General features: G+C 51.1%; 3 protein-coding genes across 5 annotated transcripts in view; all 3 read right to left on the reverse strand.

Moving 5' to 3' along the window:
* The window catches only part of grk3 (G protein-coupled receptor kinase 3), a 48,550-nt gene extending 44,179 nt beyond the window's left edge, over positions 1–4,371 (reverse strand). The window contains exon 1 of one of the 3 annotated variants that reach the window (XM_015365952.2): positions 2,826–4,371. In XM_015365952.2, the coding sequence (XP_015221438.2) occupies positions 2,826–2,938 (113 nt within the window). In that variant the 5' untranslated portion in view covers positions 2,939–4,371. The remainder of the gene's footprint in view (positions 1–2,825) is intronic. The other 2 variants (XM_015365953.2, XM_006640163.3) reach the window with 2 other exon arrangements.
* Positions 4,372–12,589: 8,218 nt separating this feature from the next.
* crybb2 (crystallin, beta B2) lies at positions 12,590–17,627 on the reverse strand. Its single transcript, XM_069182294.1, has 6 exons — positions 17,544–17,627; positions 16,701–16,790; positions 15,908–16,026; positions 15,663–15,795; positions 15,425–15,567; positions 12,590–12,879 (listed from the first exon to the last, which is right to left on the reverse strand). Exons 2-6 carry the CDS (start codon positions 16,761–16,763, stop codon positions 12,711–12,713), a joined length of 627 nt encoding a protein of 208 aa, XP_069038395.1. The 5' UTR covers positions 16,764–16,790; positions 17,544–17,627; the 3' UTR covers positions 12,590–12,710.
* Positions 17,628–20,435: 2,808 nt separating this feature from the next.
* crybb3 (crystallin, beta B3) lies at positions 20,436–25,452 on the reverse strand. Its single transcript, XM_069182293.1, has 6 exons — positions 25,355–25,452; positions 24,417–24,497; positions 23,723–23,841; positions 22,167–22,299; positions 21,464–21,606; positions 20,436–20,768 (listed from the first exon to the last, which is right to left on the reverse strand). Exons 2-6 carry the CDS (start codon positions 24,489–24,491, stop codon positions 20,567–20,569), a joined length of 672 nt encoding a protein of 223 aa, XP_069038394.1. The 5' UTR covers positions 24,492–24,497; positions 25,355–25,452; the 3' UTR covers positions 20,436–20,566.

A 25,452-nucleotide genomic window follows, 5' to 3' on the forward strand; every position in this document is an offset into this window, starting at 1 on the left:
GAATGCTCTGGGGTTTCTCCTGCCCACAGTCTGCCCTCTCAGGTGGATTACAGCATGATAGCCAATTCTGGGATCAGATTTTTTCAATAGAAACATTATCTACAAATCCTGACTAAAGACAAAATAAGAGCAGATGTTCTTCCCGAGTCTGAGAGCTGTATATCTGATACAGCTTAATCATGTGTTATAAGGCCAGGATTCAGCAGCTTCCCAGATGATCCTGGATTACTAACTGCTGTGCAACAGTAACAATGTCCACAGCAGTGGCCACAGCCAACAGCACGATGCTCCCCGACTACCACCCTGAGCTCCCCTGCACAGCTCACAGGCCCAACACCAGACCCCGCTGGGGTAACGGCCCAGTGCCTGCTCACCTTCACAGCCAGGCAAAGATAACTCTCTGTTTCAGAACCAGGAGCCCAGCCCGTAAGGACTATTCCAGGACCAGGAGCCCAGCCCAGCCTGTTCGGGACTGCGATGACCACACAAAGCCATGTCACTCCTCAGCGAAGTCCACACTAGAGCTGCAGCAGCTACAGCCCAGCAAAGGCCTGCAGCACACTTCAGCATCAGAGACGGGGCCAACGTACTCCTCGATCTCGAGACCCCTTTCCCTCAGCACTCTTCACACAGACCCGCCAACACCCCCTCCGGGGCGCTCGGACCTACACGTATCCACACCTTCACCCCTCAGGTCACCCAGAAAGTAAAACACACATCTACACCTCCACAGCTTTCCCCCTCAGGCACCCCTCGCCAAGAGCCCTGGCTGGAAGAACTAATCAAATCAACTAACTCAACATTTAAAAGTCATTGTGTCTGCTTTACAGTAAGAGTGCTATGAGCAAAGCTACTGCTGCAGAAACTGAGAATTCACTTCCTCTGAACCTGCAGAGATTGTACTCAAGTGGTCGGCTATATGCAGCGGTGACCTGGCCTGTACTCCCTAGCGCCGTGGTTCATTGTCTAACAGCACTAAGTCTCCAGGACCTGAGCTGGGCCTCTCACAGCAGGTCCATCTGCAGCTGACAGGCCAGGCCACAGAGCAGCCTAGACGAGCAGGCACAGCTCCCCACGGGCTGCAACCAGGAGAGGTGCAAAGAGAGGGGCAGGGAGAGGGCAGGGAGAAGGAGAAGGAGCAGGGGCAGGGAGAAGGACAGGGCTACATCTGAGTAGCACACAGCAAGAACTCATTAACATTCACAGCACCGTGCCACAGACACACAGGTCGCAGGGAGCTGGCCTCAAGCTCCACAGGAAATCGATGTGGAGCTCTGTCCGACAGACGCTCCGTCACATTCAGCTGTGTCCACGTATTAAAAAGGAGTCAGGGGGGCCTCCAGGGGTCGGACCTGTGGCCCGACTCACACAAACTCAACAAAATCAGCACATCAGACGGGTGGAGTGAGCCTGGGTCACAGGCGACGGGACCGGGCCACCAAAAGGGTCCTAATGTCCACTGGTTGTCCTTGTAACCAGGCAACAGGGTAACTGGAGCCGTTCATCCCTGCAATTCCCCCTCATTCTCATCTTCCTCCTCTCTCCGCTTCCTCTTCCTCCCCACTCATCTTCCTCCTCTCCGCTTCCTCTTCCTCCCCCCTCATCTTCCTCCTCTCCGCTTCCTCTTCCTCCCCCCTCATCTTCCTCCTCTCCGCTTCCTCTTCCTCCCCCCTCTCCCCTTCCACCCCTCCTCTCCTCTTCCATCCCCCTCCTCTCCCCTTTTCCTCCTCTCCTCCTCTTCCTCCTCTCCCCCAATCCTCTTCCTCCCCTCCCCTCTTCCTCCCCTCTCCTTCCTCCGCTCCCCCAATCCTCTTCCTGCTATCCCCTTCCTCTTCCTCCTCTCCCCCAATCCCCTTCCTCCTCTCCCCCAATCCCCTTCCTCCCTTCTCCTCTTCCTCCTCTCCCCCCAATCCTCTTCCTCCTCTTCCTCCCTTCTCCTCTTCCTCCTCTCCCCCAATCCTCTTCCTCCTCTTCCTCCCTTCTCCTCTTCCTCCTCTCCCCCAATCCTCTTCCTCCTCTCCCCCCAATCCTCTTCCTCCTCTCCCCCCAATCCTCTTCCTCCCTTCTCCTCTTCCTCCTCTCCCCCCAATCCTCTTCCTCCCTTCTCCTCTTCCTCCTCTCCCCCCAATCCTCTTCCTCCCTTCTCCTCTTCCTCCTCTCCCCCCAATCCTCTTCCTCCCTTCTCCTCTTCCTCCTCTCCCCCCAATCCTCTTCCTCCCTTCTCCTCTTCCTCCTCTCCCCCCAATCCTCTTCCTCCTCTCCCCCAATCCTCCTCCCCTCCTCTTCCTTCCACCTCCACTCCCCTCTTCCTCCTCTACCTCTCTCCACTTCCTCCCCTCCCTCCTCACTCATCTGCCTCCTCTCTCCACTTCCTCTTCCTCCTCCTCTCCCCTTCCTCCTCTCCCCCAATCCTCTTCCTCCTCTCCCCCAATCCTCTTCCTCCTCCTCTCCCCTTCTCTTCTCCTCCTCCCTCCCCTCTTCCTCCTCCTCTCCCCCAATCCTCTTCCTCCTCCTCTCCCCTTCTCTTCTCCTCCTCCCTCCCCTCTTCCTCCTCCTCTCCCCTTCTCTTCTCCTCCTCCCTCCCCTCTTCCTCCTCCTCCTTCCCCTCTTCCTCCTCCTCCTCCTCCCTCCCCTCCTCTTCTCCTCATCCTCCCTCCCTCTCCCTCCTCCTCCTCCCTCCCCTCCTCTTCTCCTCATCCTCCCTCCCTCTCCCTCCTCTCCATCCTCCCTCCTCTTCCTCCTCTCCATCCTCCCTCCTCTTCCTCCTCTCCATCCTCCCTCTGACAGCGGGCGCAGGCAGGGCGCTGTGCGCAGCGGTGCGGTACCTGGGCTCGGGTAGGATGATCTTCTTGCTGGCCCGGGCGGCGGGAGTGGACTTGCTCTTCTCCATCGCCATCAGATAGCTGACATCGGCGAGCACGGCCTCCAGGTCCGCCATTTTCACTTCCTCGTGCGCGACGCCGCCACCGAGGACACAGAAAAGCGCAGGTCCGGTGGTCCAAGAGCAATCAGTCACGACGGGTCGGGGGCTCAGCGTCCGGACCGGTGGATCCGTTAGAGCCCTCGAGCGACGGTGCCGTTCTGCCGTTAGCTTTTAAACCGCGCCGTCCGTCTCGAGCCCACGCATCGCGACCGGTCCTCCTTCACGAGCCGGGTCTCCGGACCGAACCCGCTGCGGGTCCCGGCCCGTGCAGGGGCGTCCAGGTGCGCGCGCCGAGGCTCGGTCTCCCCGAAAGGAGTCGGTGCTGCAGCTCGAGACTGCGCGTGCCCTCCCCCCAGGCCGGCAGACGAACCTCCTCGAGCCGCTTCCTCAGCGCTAGCTGTCAAGAGTCGCGCGACCAGGGGGGTTGGATTGGGTTCGGTTCGGTCCCGCCCGCCAGAGAGCGACCTTGCAGGGCGGCAGTCCGCAAGACACGACCCTCCTCCTGTCTGTCCTCTTGCGCGACAAAAAAAACCGTTTTTTTTAGAAAAGAGAAGCACAGTCCCGGAAAATAAATGTTCGCGTCCGTGTAGCTTCCCCTTCCCGCAACAAAGACCGATCGCAAACAAGCAAGCAAATAAACAATCAGCGCGCTGAAGCCTGACCCCGCGCTGTTTACAGGCAGAAAGCAGGACGCGTTTGCTGCTCTGCTTGCAGCTCCCCGCTGCACGGAAGGGCAGGCGGTGCAGGACTATAAATAACCCGCCGCGCAGCCCCCTCTGCCGCTGCCCCGTCCGGCACTGCGGTCCCCAGCCGAGCCGAGCCGAGCCGAACCGAACCGAGCCGGACCGGACCCCCTGCCCGCCGCGCACCCGGCTGGACCGGCTCCCGTCTCTTCAGTGCCTGCGGAGCGAGCGGGCTCTCCTCCGGCCTGACTTCTCCGAGGAGGAAGGGCTTGTCTTGTTTTCAGGGAGCCCCGCTATTGCGAAACGCCGTCATGGCTCGCGCTTCCTGCCGCCTGCGAGCTTCGCCGAAACTGCGCGCGGCCCGGCCGCCGCTCCCGTGCAGGGGGACAGCGCGCGGGCGGGCGGCTCGCGGTCCTCCGAGGTCTGCTGTGCCTCGAGCTCCCTGCGCGCTCAGCATCCGCGCCCGGATCGTCTTGCGCTCGTCTCGCGCTGCGCTTGGTCCTGGCGCCAGCCCTCGGCTACGGCTCCTCCGAGGCGACCTGTCCCCTTTCTCCGAAAGCAAAAAGGTGGCTTTGGCGTGTCCTGTTGACGAAACGCTCACGACCAACAGTCCGTCCTTCCCGGTGCCGAGCAGACTTCTTGTTCAGCCTGCAAAGCTCAGCGACCGACTTCCTCCCAGCTCTCCGCCAGCCGCCTGCAAAACCCGGAGCTGGAACGCAGCGCAGGGAGCTGGATTGTGAGCCCCGCGCTGCTACTGTAATGACGGCAGTAGCCGGGCACACGGGTTTGTGACAGACGCCCGCAGCTTTCACCTCCCACTGCGCCTGTAGTCGTGCACGGCCTGCCTAGATGTCGCGGTACTGCCGCTGCCACAGTCTGCATCAGGACCTGCAGGAGGCTCCAGGCAGAGCTGTCGGTCTGGGTGACCGGCAGGCAGAGTGGAGCTCTGACATAGGCACACAGACAGAGAGCAAAGTGCAGGAGGGGGAAGGGAGGACTCTGCTGTCAGACTCCAGGCCAGACCAGGACTATCACCAGCCTGTTATTCAGCCCCACAGTGAGACAACACAGACACACCTGTCCCCCTGCACACCTGGAGTGTATCTACTGTACACACTGACACCTGGAGTGTGTATACTGCAAACCTGGAGTGTATCGAGTGTATCGAGTATACACATTGCACACCTAGAGAGCATCTACTGTACACACTGACAACTGGAGTGTATATACTGTGCACACTGCACAATTATAGAGTACCTACTGTACACACTGACACCTGGAATCTAAATACTGTACACACTGCACACCTGGATTCTATATACTGTACACACTGCACACCTGGAGAGTATCTACTGTTCACACTGACACCTGGAGTGTTTCTAGTGTACACCTGGAGAGCGTCTACTGTACACACTGACACCTGGATTCTATATACTGTACACACTGACACCTGGAGTGTTTCTAGTGTACACACTGCACACCTGTAGAGTATCTACTGTACACACTGACACCTGGATTCTATATACTGTACACACTGACACCTGGAGTGTTTCTAGTGTACACCTGGAGAGTGTCTACTGTACACACTGACACCTGGATTCTATATACTGTACACACTGACACCTGGAGTGTTTCTAGTGTACACACTGCACACCTGTAGAGTATCTACTGTACACACTGACACCTGGATTCTGTATACTGCAAACCTGGAGTGTATCAAGGATACACACTGCACACCTAGAGAGCATCTACTGTACACACTGCACACCTGGAGTCTATATACTATACACACTGCACACCTGGAGAGTATCTACTGTTCACACTGACACCTGGGGTCTATATACTGTACACACTGAACACCTGTAGAGCATCTACTGTACACACTGACACCTGGAGTGCATATACTGTACACACTGCACACCTGGAGAACATCTACTGTACACACTGACACCTGGATTCTGTATACTGTACACACTGACACCTGGGTAGTATCTACTGTAGTTTCTTCTAATAATCTAATAATCTTGTAATAGCTTCTGATTCTGGTTCTCTTTCTATTCTCTTCTGAACTTCAGTCGAAATTGAAAAACTTTGTGGGTGATACAGGCATGACAATAAACCCACATGTGCTGCATATTGTCAAAACATCTTTCTTTCACCTCAGAAATATCACTAGACTATGCCCTATGTTATCACTAACTGTGGCTGAAAAGCTGACCAACACATTTGTCTTCTCCTGATTTGACTAATGTAATGCTCTACTTGCTGGGGTTTCTAAATTCACCTTGAACAAACTCCAGTATGTCCAAAATCCGGCAGCCAGAATCCTGACCAGGTCTAGTGCAAGTGATCATATTACTCCTATCCTGGAGTCCTTGCTCAGGCTTGCTGTCAAGTTTTCGTGTCGACTTCAAAATCCTCCTGCTCACCTATAAGGCTCTGCATGGCTTGGTACCACAATACCTGTCTGAGTTAGTATCGCCCTACTCCCCACCTCACAACCTTCGCTTTTCTAACTCTGGTCTCCTGTAATATTAATATTAATAATAATAATAATAATAATAATAATAATGTTGTGTGAGTGTTTGTCTGAGAACAGCATGTAGTGAGTGTGAGTATGTGAGTGTATGAGTGTGAGTATTTAACTGTGTGTGTGAGAGTTTATGAATGTAATAATAATAATTGCTTACACTTATATTGCATTTTGCTGGACTCCCCACTGACAGCTGTTTACAGATACTGGGGATTCCCTTCTCTCAGGCAGGAGCTGCTCAAAACTCCTTCAACAGTATCTTGTGCAAAAGAGCCCAAACATTTTTATCAAGTGTGAGAGCAAGTGCTATTTCGTGGAGGAGTATGTATGTGAATCTGTGTGTGAGTGTGTGTAAGTGTATGAGTGAGTGTGAGAGTGTGTGTGAGTGAGTGTAAGAGTGTGAGGTGATTGTGTAAGAGTGTGTACCTGAGAGTGTTGTGTGAGAGTAGTGTGTGAAAGTGTAGTGAGTGAGAGGATGTGTGTGAGAGTGTATGAGTGAGTGTGTGAGAGTATTGTATGAGAGGTGAGTGAGAGTGTGTGTGTGAGGTGGGTGAGAGTGTGTGTGAGATTGTGTGTGAGGTGAGTGAGAGTGTGTGTGTGAGGTGAGTGAGAGTGTGTGTGTGTGAGGTGAGTGAGAGTGTGTGTGTGTGAGGTGAGTGAGAGTGTGAGGTGAGTGTGTGTGTGTGAGGTGAGTGAGAGTGTGTGCGAGAGTGAGTGAGAGTGTGAGGTGAGTGAGAGTGTGAGGTGAGTGAGAGTGTGTGAGGTGAGTGAGATTGTGTGCGAGAGTGAGTGAGAGTGTGAGGTGAGTGAGAGTGTGTGAGAGTGAGAGAGTGTGTGAGGTGAGTGAGATTGTGTGAGGAGAGAGAGACTGTGTGTGACGTGAGTGAGAGTGTGTGTGTGAAAGGTAAGTGAGAGAGTGTGCGACAATATGTGTGTTAGTGTGTGTTAGGTGAGTGAGAGTGTGCGTGACTGTGAGTGTGTGTGTGAGAGGTGAGAATGTCAGTGTGACAGTGTCAGTGTGTGCAACAGTGTGTTAGAATAGTCTGTGAGACAGAGTTTGAGTGAGTGAGAGTTACAGTGTGTGTGAGTGAGAGAGTGTGTGAGAATAGTGTGTGAGAGGTGAGTGAGAGTGTGTGCGACACTGTGTGTGTGAGTGTTTCTGCAACAGTGTGTCTGAGTGAGAATGTGACTGTGTGTGTGAGTGTGTGACTTTGTATGTGAGAGGTGATTGAGAGTGTATGTGACAGAGTGTGTGTGAGAGTAGTGTGTGAGAGGTGAGTGAAAGAGTGTGCGACAGTGTGTGTGTGAGGGTGTGTGAGAGTGTGTGCAACAGTGTGCGTGAATGAGACTAATGTGTGAGTGTGTGGGAGGTGAGAGTGTGTGCGACAGTGTGTCTGAGTGTGTGTGAAAGAGTGTATGAGTGTGTGATTGTGTATGTGAGAGTGTGTGTGTGAGAGTCTGAGATTGTATCAGTGATTGTGTGAGAGTGTGTGTGTGAGGTGAGTGAGAGTGTGAGGTGGGTGAGTGTGTGAAAGTATGTGTGAGGTGAGTGAGAGTATGTGCGACAGTGTGTGAAGTGAGTGAGAGTGTGACTGTGTGTGAGAGGTGAGTGAGAGTGTGTGTGCGAGAGGTGAGTGAGAGTGTGTTTGTGTGTCTGAGAGTGTATGAGTGATTGTGTGTGTGAGGGTAGTGTTTGTGAGGTGAGTAAGAGTGTGTGTGAGAGTTTGTGTGTGTGTGAGGAGAGTGAGAATGTGTGTGTGAGTGTCTGAGAGTTTATGAGTGAGTGTGTGTGTGAGAGTGTGTGTGTGAGTGTGCCAGGGAAATGTGCTGCTCTGTGGTGACCTCAATGCACAAACAGGCACACTGGCAGACTTCACCAGCACACAGGGAAACACTCACATATTCGGACAATCCCCTCTGTACCACACACCGGTCACCTCACACAGGTGCAGCCATGACACCACGGTCAACAGCACCGGGCGTGAGCTGCTGCAGCTCTGTCAAGGGCTGGGCCTGTACATCGTCAACGGCAGGACTAGAGGGGACTCTCTTGGCAGGTTCACCTACAGCTCAGCTCTGGGCAGCAGTGTGGTGGACTAGGCCATCACCGACCTGGACCCCTCCTGTATCAGTGCCTACACTGTCAGGCCACAAACTCCTCTCTCCGACCACAGCCAGATCACACTCTATATGAAGAGAGCACACCAGCACAGAGACACACTGACACAGCCCAGCCTGCTGTACGACCTCAACCAGGTGTACAGATGGGACACAGAAAGCTTAGACAGATACCAAACTGCACTGGGCGATGATGAAATTCAGACACATTTGGACACATTCCTAAACACTCCTTATCAAACCAACAAATTAGGCATAAACTTGGCCACACAAAAACTAAATCACCTATTTCACAAACTAGCATCAAAATCTAAGCTAAAAACAACTAAATCAAAAAACTACCAAAAACAAAAGCAAAAGAAAAGTGGTTTGATATGGAGTGCAAAAACATCAGAAATGCACTATGAAAACTCTCAAATCAAAAACACAGACAGCCACACAACACAGATCTGCGGCTCAGCTACTGTGAAATTGTAAAACTTTACAAACACACGCTGAAAAAGAAAAGAAACACATACATAAACAAACAACTTGCAGAAATTGAGGAGTCACTAAATCGGAACTGTTTTTGGGAGAAGGGGAACAATTTAAATAAATCAAAACCAGAAGAATTGGCCATCCAAAATGGAACAATCTGGCAAACACACTTTGAAAATCTCTATGAAAAGCTCCCAAATTCAAATCAATCAGACCAAAACAACATTTATGAAAAACTCAAAATTTTTGAATTGGCTATCAAAGACAACCAAAACCCCTTACAAAATCACCAATCACTGAGCAGGAGCTACTGGACAAATTCCAAGCCCTCAGACCACGCAAAGCCTGTGGCCAAGATGGAGTCAACAATGAGATGCTGAGACAGAGCAGCCCAAAGTTACAACAAGCCCTGCTCAAATTCCTCAATCTCATCATGACAATCGGATGTTTCTCCAAGCCCTGGAACCAAGGACTGATCACACCCATCTATAAGAGTGGAGATAGACTTGATCCCAACAACTACCGGGGCATCTGTGTGAACAGTAACCTGGGGAAGGTATTCTGGAATATCCTGAATACATGAATACTGGCCTTCCTTACTGAACACAATGTCCTGAGCAAGAGTCACGTTGTCTATCAGTGTGTGTAGGGTGTAAATGTGATCAGATGTGCGGTGAACTGGTAAGAAGCCAAACACGTCCACCAAAAAGACAAAGGAAAAATTTTGGCCTGCTTTGTCGATTTCAAAACAGCTTTTGACTCGATTTGGCATGAAAGATATTTTTATAAACTACTCCAAAGCAGCATAGGGGGCAAAGTGTACAACATAATTAAATCAATGTACTCAGAGAGCAAATGTGAAGTGAAAATTGGAAACAAAAGGACTAAATTCTTCACCCAAGGCCGTGGGGTGAGACGGGGCTGCAGTCTGAGCCCAACACTGTTCAATATCTATATAAACAAATTACCAGGAATGTTGGAACAGTCTGCAGCTTCTGGTCTCACACTACACGACACAGAAATCAAGTTCCTGCTCTATGCAGATGACCTGGTCCTGCTGTCGCCCACAGAACAGGGGCTGCAGCAGAACCTGGCACTGCTGGAGCAGTACTGTCAGACCTGGGCACTGACAGTCAATCTAGACAAGACCAGAGTTGTGGTTTTCCAGAAGAAAGCCAGACCTCAGGGAAACAGGTACAAATTCACACTCAACAACAACACATTGGAGCACACATCCAGCTACACATATCTTGGTCTCACCATCAGCTCTTCTGGGAGTTTTGACCTGGCAGTGAAGGCACTGAGAGAGAAGACAATCAGGGCTTTCTACACAATAAGAAGGAGGCTCTTCAACATCAACCCACCAACAAGAATCTGGCTCCAAATATTTCAAAGTGTAATCCAACCCATTGCCCTATATGGCAGTGAAGTGTGGGTCCCCTCACAGACCAGGATTACACTCAATGGGGCAAACACCCCACAGAAACTCTCCACATGAAGATCTGTAGAAACATCCTCCATGTGCAGAGAAAAACAAGTAACAATGGGTAAAGGGCCGAATTAGGCCAGTACCCACTATTGATAAACATACAGAAAAAAGTATTAAAGTATTGGCTACACCTAAAAAACAGAACCAACATTCCTACCACCACAAAGCCCTGCTGAGCCAAGAGCTGAGCCCAAACCAGAGCCCCCTGAGCCAGCTGGTCCTGAGGCTCACTGACCTGAGCCACACCGACACTAACCAGCATCATGACAGCACTGCTAGAGCACCACAACTCAGACTCAACCACATCACAGCACAGATCAAACAACAATATCTCACACATTGGGACACACACACACAAACACAGCATAAACTCAAAAGCTACAGAACCTAAACAGACAATACACACTAGAAGAATATTTAACCAAGATAATAAACAACAAAAAGAAACAGACCCTGATGAAGTACAGGCTCAGTGACCACAGCCTGGCCATAAAAACTGGGCGGCACAGGCAGACGTGGCTGCCCAGAGAGGACAGGCTGTGCTCCCACTGCCAGCGGGGAGAAATAGAGACAGAGGTGCACTTCCTACTGCACTGTGACAGATACTCTGGGATTAGAGGAACATTCTTCCCTAAATTCAGAAATCTAATCCCAGAGTTCCCACACCTGCCTTAATCACAACAGGTCCCAATTCTACTGGGAGAGGGAGGAAGGAACTCAGTTGAACTGGCAGCCCAGTATGTGATCTCCTGTCACAGCCTGAGGAACAGTGAGTCTGTCCCACAATAATGCTCAATATGTTTACATTTTTCACACCTGAAGAAGGCTCCACTGCCGAAACGTTGTGTTCTCTTTCTTCTTTTTCAGCATGGAATAAACCTATTACTTGTTCCTTTGCAGCCTATGCATGCTGACGCAGCTACCCACCTGAACTACTAATGTTTACAGTATATGTGAATATTTTATGATATGTCTTTGTTGTAAATGTCTGTAGATTTTATTTTACTTTTATTTTGTTTCGTGTTAATTTTATTATTTTTTCTTGCATTCGCAACACTTCGGTCATGCTAATATAGCACCTTGAGTTGTAATTGTTGTAATTGTAATTGTGTGAGAGGTGAGTGAGTGTGTGTGTGACAGTGTTTGTGAGTGAGAGTAGTGTGTGAGAGGTGATCTAGAGTGTGTGTGAGAGTAGTGCGTGTGAGTGTTGGAGGTGAGTGAGAGTCTGTGCGACAGTGTGTGTGTGAATGAGAGTAGTGTGCGACAGTGTGTGTGAGTGTGAGTGTGTGAGTCTGTGAGTGTGTGTGAGAGGTGAGTGAGAATGTGTGTGAGAGGTGAGTGAGCGTGTGTGTGTGAGAGTAGTGTGTGAGAGTGTGTGAGCGTGTGTGTGAGTGGTGGGTGAGAGAGTGTGAGTGTGAGAGTAGTGTGTGAGACTGTGTGTGAGAGGTGAGTGAGAGTGTGTACGTCAGTATGTGTGAGTGAGAGTGTGTGTGAGAGATGAGTGAGAGTGTGTGTGAGTGTGTGTGAGTGAGAGTGTGTGTGAGTGTGGGAGGTGAGTGACTGACAGCTCCTATCAGAGCCCTCATGATTCAGTGCTGCAGGCTCAGTCTGGCAGGAGTGCTTCCTCTCTCCTGTGCTCACGGTGTGAATCGTGCTGCTCCACAGCGCCTCCTGCCCTCCCAGCAACAGCACTGCACCCGGGTGCCTGCAGGATGGAGAGCCCAGAAGCACAGCAGTGACTGCATCTGCATGTCCCTCTGCTGTGCCTGAGCACTTTCCTGGGGAGCAAGACAAGCCAGAGCCCCATCCTGGAGGCTCCCGACTGCCCAGCCCCCCCAGGGGCCAGACAGACTCACCAGCCAGAGAGCAGGCACAAAGCCTGGTGCCGCCTGCACAAACCAGGCAAGGCAGTGCAGCAGCACGCACAGCCCCACTGTGTTTTATGGAACTGCTGCAGTACAAAACCGCTCGTGATGTTGAGCAGCTGAGTGCTGAAGGGCTCCGCACTCCTGGGCGCAAGCTGCCCTCTGGTGGTTGGAGTCAGTCACTTACAACCTCCTCCGTTCAGTGATTTTGAGAAAGAGCCGTTTGAGAATAAAGTTTATGGACATACTGAGCAACTGTGGCTACAATTAATGTTATATCCAGTAGTGGCTGTAGTAGCAGCAGTGGAGTTACAACCTGTAAATGAACATAAGCTGTTGTGTTTAATAAATCTGACAGTAGGTCATTGACAGAATGCCTGACCGCGGGCCAGGAAACGAGGGAAGAGGGGGCAGAGTGGGTGGATCTGTCCTGGACAGAGACACCGAGAACAGAGACAAGGACAACAGGAACACAGTGAACACAGTGAATACAGGCTGGGATGATGGTGAAGCTCAAACTTTTTATTGGTTCGTTTTAGAAGTTGAATTTGAATGGACACTCATTTGGGTGGAGGCAAGGGCCAGGGGTCAGGCCAGGGTTGGAGGTCAGAGGTCAGAGGACTCAGTTAGTGGTGTGGAAGGCCCCCCTCTGGTGCCACTGCATGTCGCGAATGCGTCTGACGGATTGGATCTGGGGGTGCTGGGCCCCAAACTCCGCACTGTCCTTGTACTCCCCTTTCTCAAACAGGTACTGGTAGCCCCTATAGCCAGGGTACTGGTACCCCACCCAGCTGCGCACAGACAGGAAACAAGAGGGAACAGAAGGTCAGGGACTGAAATCTCAGAACGCTGCACTGGTGTGTTTTACTGTGCAGGACTGGACTTCACACTTATATAGTGCTTTTCTAGACACTCCACTCAAGCACTTTACAGGTAATGGGGATCCCCCCCACCACCACTAGTGTGCAGCCCCACCTGGATGATGTGATGGCAGCCAGAGTGCGTCAGAACACTCCCCACACATCAGTTCAGAGATGGGGATTATTAGGAGGCCATGACTGGTAAAGGCCAGGGGGAAATTTGTCCAGGACACCGGGGTGACACCTCTACTCTTTTTGAGAAACGCCCTGAGATTTTTAATGACCACAGAGAGTCAGGACCTCAGTTTTACGTCTCATCCAAAGGACGGCACCTTCTTCCAGTACAGTGCACCCATCACCATACTGGGGCATTATGACCCACATGGACCGCAGGGTGAGCGCCCCCTGCTGGCCCCACTAACACCTCTTCCAGCAGCAGCCTCAGGTTTCACAGGAGTCTCCCCTCCAGGTACTGAACAGGCTCACACTGCTGAGCCAGTTGTGAATTGCAGAGTGATATAGCTGCTGGCTAGAATAAAGTTATTTGTATTTGTAATAGATATTGTATTTGTAATAGAATTGTGTGTCTGTGTGTCTGTGTGTCTGAGTGTCTCTGTGTTTGTATCTCTGTGTCTCCATGTGTCTGTGTGTCTGTGTGTCAGTGGTCTCTGTGTCTCCATGCGTATGTGTGTCTCTGTGTCTGTGGTCTCTGTGTCTCTGTGTGTCTCTGTATGTCTTTATCTCTGTGTGTCTCCGTGTGTCTGTGTGTCTGTCTCCATGGTCTCTGTGTCTCTATGTGTCTCTCTATGTCTTTATCTCTGTCCTTCTCTGTGTGTCTGTGTCTCTATGTATCTGTGTGTCTGTGTCTGTGGTCTCTGTATGTCTCTGTATGTCTGTATCTCTGTGTGTCTCCGCGTGTCTGTGTGTCCGTGTGTCCGTGTGTCAGTGGTCTCTGTGTGACTCTGTATGTCTCTGTATGTCTGTATCTCTGTCTGTCTCTGTGTGTCTCTGTGTGTCTATGTATTTCTGTGGTCTCTGTTTCTCTGTGTCTCTGTGTGTCTGTGGTCTCTGTGTGTCTTTATGTGTTTGTATCTCTGGGTGACTCCGTGTGTCTGTGTATCTGTGTCTCTGTATGTCTGTCTCTGTGTGTCTCTGTATATCTGTGTCTCTGTATGTCTGTGGTCTCTGTGGTCTCTGTGTGTCTCCATGTGTGTCTGTGTGTCTGTGTCTCCATGTGTCTTTTTGTCTCTGTGTGTCTGTGTGTCTCTGTGTCTCCGTGTGTCTGTGTGTCTCTGTCTCTGTGTGTCTGTGTGTCTGTGTGTCTCTATGTGTCTGTGTGTCTGTGTGTCTCTGTATGTCTGTATCTCTGTGTGTCTCCATGTGTCTGTGTGTCTCTGTGTGTCTGTGTCTCTGTATGTTTGTGTCTCTGTATGTTTGTGTCTCTGTGTGTCTGTGTCTCTGTGTCTCTGTGTGTTATTTCAATTCGATTCAATTCAAGGTGATTTGTTAACATGACCGATGGATACAATCAGTGTTGCCAAAGCAAATAAAAATAATAAAATTAACACAAAACAAAACAAAAAATAAAAGTAAAATTAAATCTACAGATTTTGTCTGCATGTGTGTATGTGTCTCCGTGTGTCTGTGGTCTCTGTATGTCTCTGTGTCTGTGTATCTGTGTGTCTCTGTGTGTCTGTGTAGCTGAGTGTCTGTGTGTTTGTGTGTCTGTGTATCTGTGTGTCTGTGGTCTCTGTGTTTCTGTGTTTCTGTATGTCTGTGTGTCTCTGTTTGTATCTCTGTGTGCCTGTGTGTCTCTGTGTCTCCATGTGTCTCTGTGTGTCTGTGTCTGTGTGCCTGTGTGTCTGTGGTCTCTGTGTGTCTCTGTGTAACTGTGGTCTATACATGTCTGTGGTCTCTGTGTCTCTGTGCGTCTGTGGTCTCTGTGTCTCTGTGTGTCTGTGTGTCTGTGTCTGTGTCTCTGTGTGTGTCTGTGGTCTCTGTGTGTCTCTGTGTAACTGTGGTCTATACATGTCTGTGGTCTCTGTGTCTCTGTGCGTCTGTGGTCTCTGTGTCTCTGTGTGTCTGTGTGTCTGTGTCTGTGTCTCTGTGTGTGTCTGTGTCTCTGTGTGTCTGTGTATGTGTGCCTGTGTGTGTGTGGTCTCTGTCTCTGTGTGTCTCTGTGTGTCCTTGTGTCTCTGTGTGTGGGTGTTTCTGCCTCTCTGTGTCTCTGTGTCTGTGTGTCTGTGGTCTCTGTGTGTCTCCATGTAACTGTGGTCTCTGTGTCTCTGTGTGTCTGTGTGTCTGTGCATCTGTGTCTCTTTGTGTCTCTTTGTGCCTCTTTGTGTCTGTGTGTCTGTGAGTCTGTGTGTCTGTGCGTCTGTGTGTCTGTGTGTCTCCATGTGTCTTTGTGTCTCTTTGTGTCTGTGTGTCTCTGTGATTCTCTGTGTGTTTGTGCATCTGCTTGTTTGAGACTCACGTTCCGCTCTGCACTCGGACAGAGGAGACCTTCTCTTGGTATCCATGAGCATGGAAGCTGGGAACGTCGTCATCTACAATTTCGATTTTCTTGCCAGAGAAGTTGGGGTTCTCGTACAGAACGATCTTGTGCTCCTGGCTGTCCTGAGAAGGGGAGGCAGGGAAAGAGGGAAGCAGTGAGGAGAGACAAACATGGCGGCAGACCGAGCAGCAGCAGACAGAGGCACGGGGCGGCGTACCACTTTGATGGGCCGGAATGCTGCGATGCTGTCGCTACGGCGACTGTTGGTCCAGGAGTCCCAGCGAGGATACTCCCCCTTCTCAAACACAAACTGCTCCCCCTTGCAATTGGGCTGCTCGTAGCCCACCCAGCTGGGAAGAGAGATAGAGTGGAGAGGAGCAGCTTAATGCACATTCTCCCCTCTCCCCTTCGCTGCCAGTCCCCTTCCCTTCGCTGCCAGTCCCTCCCCCTTCCCCCACTCACGGTCCAGACTGAACAAGGATGGACCCCACTTTCTCCACTCCTCCCTCCCTCAGGCTGGGGCACGGGCCGGTCAGCTCGTGGCAGCGGCCCTGGAAGTTCTCCTGCTCAAAGATGACAAGCTGGGGGAGAGGACAGAGGCAAAGAGACAAACTGTGAATCATTCTGACCAAATGGGCAGAAAAACATGTACAAGCAAGAGGGCAAGTCTGTCTGTGTAACTCAATAGTCCCATGATCACATCCATGTGACTCTTTAATGAAGCCAGGTTTTGGAGGTATCTTGTTCCTGACTCCCACAACCCTTCGTGTAAAGGTGTGGCTCCTGTTCTCAGATTTAAATGCACTTTCATGTCATTTCCACTGGTGCCCTCTGGCTCATGTTTCACTGTTTATTCAGAAGAAGTTCACTAGGTTGACTTTGTTGCTGCCTTTGAAGATTTGCCTCAGGTCTCCTCACAGTCATCTCTCTTCAAGAATGAAGAGACTCAGTTCCTTCAGCCTGTCAGTGTGGGACACTGACACACCCTTTAGACTAAAGAGACTCAGTTCCTTCAGCCTCTCAGTGTGGGACACTCCCTTCAGACTAAAGAGACTCAGAGCCTCACAAATGCCTGACGGGGGCTCAAAGGGCACCCTGGTGCCTGAGAATCGTTACTTCTCATTGTGCAGATGACACCCCCTGCCTGAGATGGCAGCTCCACACAGAGGACTGCCTTTCTCAGGCCCAGGGGCACTTCAGAGTGGACTCCACATGACCTTGGGGCAGCCTGCGGCCCACACTGACTCCTGCTCACCTTGAAGGCAGTGCTGCCAGGCTGCTGCTGTTTGGATGCTGGAGTCTGGTGGTCTGTAGCCATGGTTACAGTGATGTGGAGCTGTGATGTCTGTGAGCAGAGAGAAATGAAGCTAGAGATCATCTACTGTACACACTGACACCTGGAAAGTATCTACTGTACACACTGACACCTGGAAAGTATCTACTGTACATGCTGTACACCTGGATTCTATATACTGTACACACTGCACACCTGGAAAGTATCTACTGTACACACTGACACCTGGAAAGTATCTACTGTACACCTGGATTCTATATACTGTACACACTGCACACCTGGAAAGTATCTACTGTATACACTGACACCTGGAAAGTATCTACTGTACATGCTGTACACCTGGATTCTATATACTGTACACACTGCACACCTGGAAAGTATCTACTGTATACACTGACACCTGGAGTGTATCTAGTGTACACACTGACACCTGGATTCTATACAGTATACTGTACACACTGACACCTGGAGAGTATCTACTGTACACACTGACACCTGGAGTGTATCTAGCTTACACATTGACACCTGGAGTCTATATACTGTACACACTGCACACCTGGAGAGTATCTACTGTTCACACTGACACCTGGAGTCTATATACTGTACACACTGACACCTGGAGAGTATCTACTGTACACACTGACACCTGGAGAGTATCTACTGTACACCTAACAAAGCAACTGATTGAGAAGCAACGAGACTACAGTAAGCAGAAGATATGAGACAGGAGACAGGGAGAGAGGAGACAGAGAGCAGAGACGAGAGACAGGGAGACATGGAGAGAGGAGACAGCGATACCCTTACCAGTACTTGAGTGAGCCAGTGCAGTGCGGACAGTGAACACAGCCCCTTTATACCCCTGGGCAGGAGAGCTGTGCCAGAAACCTCCCTACCTGACTGCCCCCACCATCACACCCGGATTGAGGCAGATTAAAGCTCAATGGGCCCGGTGGTCAGATGACCTGGGGGAGCATTGTCTGCCCTCAGCAGGACAGCCAGGGCTGTGCTTTGTTGTATGTTTGGATGATTCAGCCCGCGACATGCCAAGAGCGCAGCCAGCACCCAGGAACAAAGGGCTCGCTGGGCACAGCACACTGCACTGGCACCAGAGGCAGCAGGGCGATGGGGAGGGGAGAGAGAAGGGGGTGAGAGGGAAGAGGATTGGTCACATCTAAAAAACAGCGACCAAAATTCCTTCCACCACAAGGCCCTGCTGAGCCAAGAGCTGAGCCCAACAAAGAGCCCTCTGAGCCAGCTGGTCCTGAGGCTCACTGACCTGAGCCACACTGACACCAGCCAGCCTCAGGACAGCACTGCTAGAGCACCACAACTCAGACTCAACCACATCACAGCACAGATCAAACAGCAATATCTCACACACTGGGACACACACACAAACACAACATAAACTGGAATGCCTTAAATCCTAAACAGACAATACACACTAGCCACATTTTTAGCAAAAAGAAACAGACCCTGACGAAGTACAGGCTCAGTGACCACAGCCTGGCCATAGAAACTGGGCGACACAGGCAGACCTGGCTGCCCAGAGAGCACAGGCTGTGCTCCCACTACCAGAGGGGAGAAACAGAGACAAAGAAGCACTACCTGCGACAAATGTTCTGGGATTAGACAAACATTCTTCCCAAAATTGACAAATCTAATCCCAGAATTCCCAAACCTGCCAGAATCAGAACAGTTCCCAATCCTAGTAGGAGAGAGAGGGGTTGAATTGTCAGCCCAGTGTGTGATCTCCTGTCACAGCCTGAGGAATAGACAATGAGCATGTCTCTCAATAATAATAATAAAAATACAGTGTGTGATCTCCTGTCCCAACCTGAGGAATAGTGAGCCTGTCTTTCAATAATAAAACGGTGTGTGATCTCCTGTCCCAGCCTGAGGAACAGGCAGTGAGCCTGTCTCTCAATAATAATACAGTGTGTAATCTCCTGTCACAGCCTGAGAAACAGACACTGAGCCTGTCTCGCAATAATAATACTGTGTGTGATCTCCTGTCCCAACCTGAGGAACAGACAGTGAGCCTGTCTCTCAATAATAATACAGTGTGTAATCTCCTGTCACAGCCTGAGAAACAGACACTGAGCCTGTCTCGCAATAATAATACTGTGTGTGATCTCCTGTCCCAACCTGAGGAACAGACAGTGAGCCTGTCTCTCAATAATAATAATACAGTGTGTGATCTCCTGTCACAGCCTGAGGAACAGACAGTGAGCCTGTCTGGAAATAATGTTTTATGTTGTAAAAGCCTAATAACAATGTTTTGTCGTGAATGTATGTAAATGTTCTGCTAACTGTTAGTGCTTCATTGGCACTGTATCTCATCAGTCAGGCCAGTAAGTCCCTGTTAAGTGGAGACAGAGGGAATCTCTCAAGTCTCAGTTTCTCTCTTGGAGAAATCAAGCCTAGAAATGATGTCTTCAGGTAGGAGATGTACAGACAGGTTGATGTCTGATCCTGTCATTGGTTTGGAATTTATACTGTGAAGAGATGAGAGACCGCCATCTAATGGTCTACTGGTTTACGTGCACTTCAGCACACAACGCAACTTCCTTTCTCTCCTGCACAGTCTGACCGGTGTGAACAGCTGACCGGCACAGAACTGCCCAGTCCAGTCTGACCTGTGTGAACAGCTGACCGGCATAGCACTACCCAGTCTCGTCAGACTGAGCTCCCGGAAGTGACTGGTCCAGCCCTGATCCTGACCCTGACGCTACTCCTGGGGTTTGACCAGAGGAGGTTGTCCAGTGATTCTGGAAGACCTGGTCCTACTAATATCCTGCCTTCAGAAGGGTTTCAACCACTGTACGTCTGCTAAAGTAACAAAGGAATCACCAAGTGTGTCTCTTTTAGAGGTGTCCTTTGGGGGTCCCAGGACAGTAAGCTAAAGTGAGGTGCGCCCCTGGGGGAGCCTGGCGGGATGAAGGCTCCGTGGTGCCGCTGAGCAGAAGTCCTGGAAGTCCTCTCAAGAGAGGGTGTGGTAATTAAGAGGTCAGGTAGGAGCTCACAGTACAAAGCCAGCAGTGGACACACAGGGGGAAGGAGCGGGGCAAGCGTCACTGCAGAGCAGCGAGATCCTGTCTTAAACCAGCTGTGAGACACACCCCTGACCTCTGACCCCTGACCTCCGCCCTACGCTCCACACCGGGAACACATCCCTTGGGAGGCTTGAACCTCTGCAGGACTGCTGGGCCTCGACCCTGTTGACGGCCCTCGCGGTGCATCCCGCTGGGGCGGCTGCCCTCTGCTCTGCAGGTAACATTCCCAGAAGCACAGCACTGCTCTCCTCCAACCCCAGGGCCTTTATTATTAATAGCTTAATTAATTAATTCAACTGATTATTGTTTGGTTCGTCAAATAAATTACTAAATTGAAGGAGTATGGCCCCTCTTTCATCACAGTAGGTGAGGAAAAGTGAAATCCCAGTGAAACAACAGTGAAATCCCAGTATGGCACAGTGAAATCCAGTGAGTTTATGGTGAAGCACAGTGAATTCACGGTACAGTTGAATGGAATCCTGTGAGATTATAGTGAGGCACAGTGAAATCTCGGTAAATCACAGTGTTTTCTGAAGGATAGTTGCTGTGTTGATTGTACAATGTATCCTCTTACTGGGAGGCCAGAGCAGGCCCAGACATATACATGGTGGCTGGAATGAACTCAGGCATGAGGCATATGCTGGGTTAAGAGTATCTTTATTGCCAGTTTGTCTCACTCGCACACAGTCACCTGTGCATGCGCCGTTTCTTGGCGCAGCGAGGGAGGGGGGTGGGGGTGAGACTGGCGTGGGAGGTGGGCTCTGGTCTCCTTCAGCTGCTGCTGGGAGCCGTGGGGGGGGCGGGCATGGCTGGCAGGGTGAAGCAGCCCTTCTTGTGCCACTGCATGTCGCGCACGCGGCGCACAGACTGGATCTGCGGCAGCGCGGCCTCCCAGTCGTTCCAGTGCTTGTATTCGCCATGCTGGAACACGAACTGGCGCCCCCTGTAGCCCGGGTACATGTAGGCCACCCACCTGCAGGAATGAAAAGGTTCATTAGACCTCCTATTTGGCCTTCTAGATATCAAAGGAGACAGAAGTCGAAGAGGTCAGTCAGACAGCATGAGAGCAGAGTGAGAGGCCAGCGAAGACACTGCAGCATCGAGTGTCGAGGAGCCAACACAACACTCACCCGGACTGTGGGGTACAGGGAGTGCAGTGTAGAAGGGTACAGTGGGGTACAGTATAGAGGGGTAGAGTGCAGTACAGGGAGTGCAGTTTAGAGGGGTAGTGTGGGGTACAGGGGAGTACAGTGTAGAGGGATACAGTGGGGTACACTATAGAAGGTTACAGTGGGGTACAGGGAGTGCAGTGCAGAGGGGTACAGTGGAGTACAGCGCACAGGGGTAGTAGGGTACAGGGAGTGCAGTGCAGAGAGGTATAGTGGGATACAGGAGAGTACAGTGTAGAGGTACAGCGGAGTGTAGAGGGGTACAGGGGAGTACAGGGAGTGCAATGTAGAGGGGTACAGTGGGGTAAGGGGGAGTACAGTGGAGAGGAGTACAGTGGGTTACAGGGGAGTACAGTGCAGAGGGGTACAGTGGGGTATAGTGTAGTTGGGGAGGTCCCAAAGGGAGAACAGGGTTCACAAGCAGGGGTACAGGATGAGGTGCAGCAGGATGGAGACAGACGGACAGGTGACTCAGGGGGTACAGTGGGGTGGGCCTTACGTTCCATTGAGTGCCTTCACACTGGCAACGCGGTCCTGGAACCCGTGCGCCCACAGGCTGGGCACGTCATCGTCCACGATCTCCATCTTGCGCCCAGCAAAGCCAGCGTTCTCGAACAGGAGGAGCTTGTGCTCTGCGCTGTCCTGGTGGAGAGACACCCACATGCATCCTTCAATACTCACTGCCTGCTCTACACGCCTGCCTGTCTCTACCTGTGTGTCTGTGTGTGTATCTCTACCTGTGTGTGTTTATGTGTCTGTGTGTCTCTACCTGTGTGTGTCTGTCTGTGTGTGTCTCTACCTGTGTGTCTGTGTGTGTATCTCTACGTGTGTGTGTCTGTGTGTGTCTCTACCTGTGTGTCTGTGTGTGCATCTCTACGTGTGTGTGTCTGTGTGTGTCTCTACCTGTGTGTATCTGTCTGTGTGTCTGTGTGTGTCTCTACTTGTGTGTGTGTGTCTGTGTGTGTGTCTGTGTGTGCATCTCTACCTGTGTGTGTCTGTGTGTGTCTCTACTTGTGTGTGTCTGTCTGTGTGTGCATCTCTACCTGTGTGTGTCTGTGTATATCTCTACGTGTGTGTGTCTGTCTGTACCTACAGTATGTGTGTCTGTGTGTGTTTATCTCTACCTGAGTGTGTCTCTGTGTGTACCTGTCTGTCTCTACCCGTGTGTCTATATTTGTGTCTGTCTGCAGGGCGGGACTCACAACTTGGAGTGGGCAAAGGGACATGATGGTATAGCTGGCCTGGCTGTTGGACCAGGTGTCCCAGCGAGGATACTCTCCCTTCTCCAGGATGAACTGCTCGCCTGCGCAGCCCTGCCGCTCGAAGCCCAGCCAGCTGAGGGGGAGAGGGGCACAGGGAGTGGCAAAGAAGGGGTAAATTACACATGGCCCCAGCACAAAACACTGACCTTGAGAGAGACCTTCAGCACACTGAGCATTATAGCACATTCACAGTGCACTGAAGCATAACACAAAGTGGCATAGTGGGTAAAGTGTACGACACTTCAATGATCACGATCATATCAATGTATTCAGAGAGCAAATGTGCAGTGAAAATTGGAAACAAAGGACCAAATTCTTCACCCAAGGCCGTGGGGTGGGACGGGGCTGCAGCCTGAGCCCAACACTGTTCAATATCTATATCAACGAATTAGCAGGAATGTTGGAACAGTCTGCAGCTCCTGGTCTCACACTACACAGTCAATCTGGACAAGACCAGAGTTATGGTTTTACAGAAAAGAGTATTAAAGTATTGGCTACACCTAAAAAACAGCGATCAAAATTCCTACTACCACAAAGCCCTGCTGAGCCAAGAGCTGAGCCCAGCTGGTCCTGAGGCTCACTGACCTGAGCCACACCGACACTAACCAGCATCAGGACAGCACTGCTAGAGCACCACAACTCAGACTCAACCACATCACAGCACAGACCAAACAGCAATATCTCACACACTGGGACACACACACACAAACACAACATAAACTGGAATGCTACAGAACCCTAAACAGACAATATACACTAGCTGAATATTTGACCAAGATAAGAAACAGCAAAAGAAACAAGCCCTGACGAAGTACAGGCTCAGTGACCACAGCCTGGCCATAGAAACTGGGCGACACAGGCAGACCTGGCTGCCCAGAGAGCACAGGCTGCGCTCCCACTGCCAGCAGGGAGAAATAGAGACAGAGGTGCACTGCACTGCGACACATATTCTGGGATTAGACAAATATTCTTCCTAAATCTAATCCCAGAGTTCCCACACCTGCCAGAATCACAATGGGTCCCAGTCCTACTGGGAGAGGGAGGAGGGAACTCAGGAGGCAGCCCAGTATGTGATCTCCTGTCGCAACCTGAGGAACAGTGAGTCTGTCTCCTAATAATTAATGCTCAGTGTGTTTACAGCATCTGTAAATATGTTATGATATGTCTTTGTTGTAAATGTCTGTAATATGTCCATAGATTTTATTTTACATTCATTTTGTTTCGTGTTAATTTTATTATTTTTTCTTGCTTTGGCAACACTGATTGTACCCATCACTCATGCCAATAAAGCATCTTGAGTTGAATTGAAATTGAATTGAATATATTGCCCTCTGGTGGACAACAGTGGAACCACCTTTAAATGCATTAAATGCATTTTGGCATTTAAATGCATAAATGCATTAATTTATGCATAAATGCATTATGCATAAATGCATTAATGGCACCTAATTGGCAGACAGTCAGATAGACAGGTATGCTCACAGAAAGATACTCACGGGCCAGACTCCACCAGCACAGAGCCCACCTTCTCGAACCCAAGCTCCCCCAGATCCTTACACTCTGCTGTGAGCTCTGCTTTCCGGCCCTGGAAATTCTCCAGTTCAAACAGCACCACCTGGAAAGAAAGTGAAGAAGAGAGGAAGAGGGAAAGATTAAATATGATGTATAATTACTCTGTTACTGTTTCTCTCACACCTGAAGAAGGCTCCACAGCCAAAACGTTGTGTTTCCTTTCTTCTCTTTTAAGCAGGGAATAAACCTTTAACTCAGTTATTTGCAGCCTACGCATGCTGACGCAGCTCCCTACTTATCTAATTACACAGTGCTGTACAGGACAGTACTGTATATACAGCACATCCAGACATCCACTTCCAGTAACAGCTCATACTGGACACCTGCCCAGCTCAGGACACACACACACACACACACAGGTCAGACTGGACACCTGCCCAGCCCAGGACACACACACAGGTCAGACTGGAAACCAGCCCATCCAAGGACATAAACACACAGGTCAGACCGGAAACCAGCCCAGGACACACACACACAGGTCAGACTGGACACCAGCCCATCCCAGGACACACAAGGACAATTCAATGGCGCCAAACTAACTGTGTGGTCTTTGGCAGCCGACCTACACAGACAGGGTAGAACATGCAGACTCCACACAGACATTCACTCCAGGCTCACCTTGTAGGTGCCGCCAGTGCCACCCTGGCTCTTCTCAGCAGCCTGCTGCTCCGGGGCGCTCTGCTGCTCTGACATCTTCACCTGGGGCAGGAACAGTAGGACAGCAGTCACACACAGTCGGGGGGGGGGGGTTCCCAGCTCTCTCTTCTCTCCAGACCTGTGTGGGTTCTGTCGAGTGTCTAGGAAAGGGGGTGGTGCAGGTGTCTGTGTATGGTGTGGGCTAGAGCGGCCCCTGCTGGAAGGCAGCCTGAAAGATCTGTAAACCACCTGCCAGACTCTTCACACTCCACAGTCCTGCTGAGATACTGGCCTCTGAGCAGAGAATCAGCCCCTTCTCAGGGCAGCACGGGCAAGTATGACCCTCCCCAACAGCAGTACAGGCCTCCCTGCCAGTGACTGGCCCATGGTCCGAATCTCAGCCCCCTTTGGTCAAAGAGCTCTGGCCGACTTCCCCAAAACATTCCAGGGTTGTCTCCCAGAACTGACAGCCTGAAGTGTGTTTCAGAGCTTCTGCCTAAAACTAAAACAGAGGAGGCTTTTGCTCTTGAGGGTTTAGCTGTTTTCAGAGCTGTTCAGTCTTGCACCCAGATCTAGTTCTACTTCACACTTCATTCTGCTCATCTCTGTGCCAGCAGGACCCTGGGGAGCTCGCCAGCGAAGACCTCTCGGGGACACCTGACAAACTGCCAAGCTAACAGGCTGGTGCTCGAGCAGAGGGCAGGTGTACAGGACAGGCCTGCTTTCACCCCACCCTGTTCCCTCCACTCAGCTTCCCGCCGACGGCGTGCCACAGTCACGCTGGGGACACAGGCCACACTGCCCACTCTCTGAGAGAGCTTCTCAGCAGGCTCCCCAATCACAGGGGAGCAGGACGCCCCCAGAATGGGTCCGTGCGCGATGAAAAGAAGGCTGCAGTGCTGCAGGGAGAGCCCCTGTACCTGGTCTCTGGTCTCGGCTGTGCTCCTGCGCTCTGGCTCCAGGCTGCTCTGTCTCTCGGCGTGGGCAGGCGGGGGTATTTATGGGTTTTTTCTGGCCA

Source organism: Lepisosteus oculatus, chromosome 22 (assembly GCF_040954835.1).
Source record: "Lepisosteus oculatus isolate fLepOcu1 chromosome 22, fLepOcu1.hap2, whole genome shotgun sequence".
Taxonomy (NCBI): Eukaryota; Metazoa; Chordata; class Actinopteri; order Semionotiformes; family Lepisosteidae; genus Lepisosteus; species Lepisosteus oculatus.

Excerpts from the sequence above, each read along its gene's own strand:
- crybb2 (XM_069182294.1), bottom strand. The coding sequence starts at position 16,763 with ATGGCTACAGACCACCAGACTCCAGCATCCAAACAGCAGCAGCCTGGC. Across the intron at positions 15,796-15,907 it reads ATCCTTGTTCAGTCTGGACC|CTGGGTGGGCTACGAGCAGC; the intron begins GTGAGTGGGGGA and ends CTCTCTTCCCAG. Across the intron at positions 12,880-15,424 it reads GTCCGAGTGCAGAGCGGAAC|CTGGGTGGGGTACCAGTACC; the intron begins GTGAGTCTCAAA and ends GTCTGTGCGCAG.
- crybb3 (XM_069182293.1), bottom strand. The coding sequence starts at position 24,491 with ATGTCAGAGCAGCAGAGCGCCCCGGAGCAGCAGGCTGCTGAGAAGAGC. Across the intron at positions 23,842-24,416 it reads GCACTGGCGGCACCTACAAG|GTGGTGCTGTTTGAACTGGA; the intron begins GTGAGCCTGGAG and ends CTTTCTTTCCAG. Across the intron at positions 20,769-21,463 it reads GTGAAGGCACTCAATGGAAC|GTGGGTGGCCTACATGTACC; the intron begins GTAAGGCCCACC and ends TCATTCCTGCAG.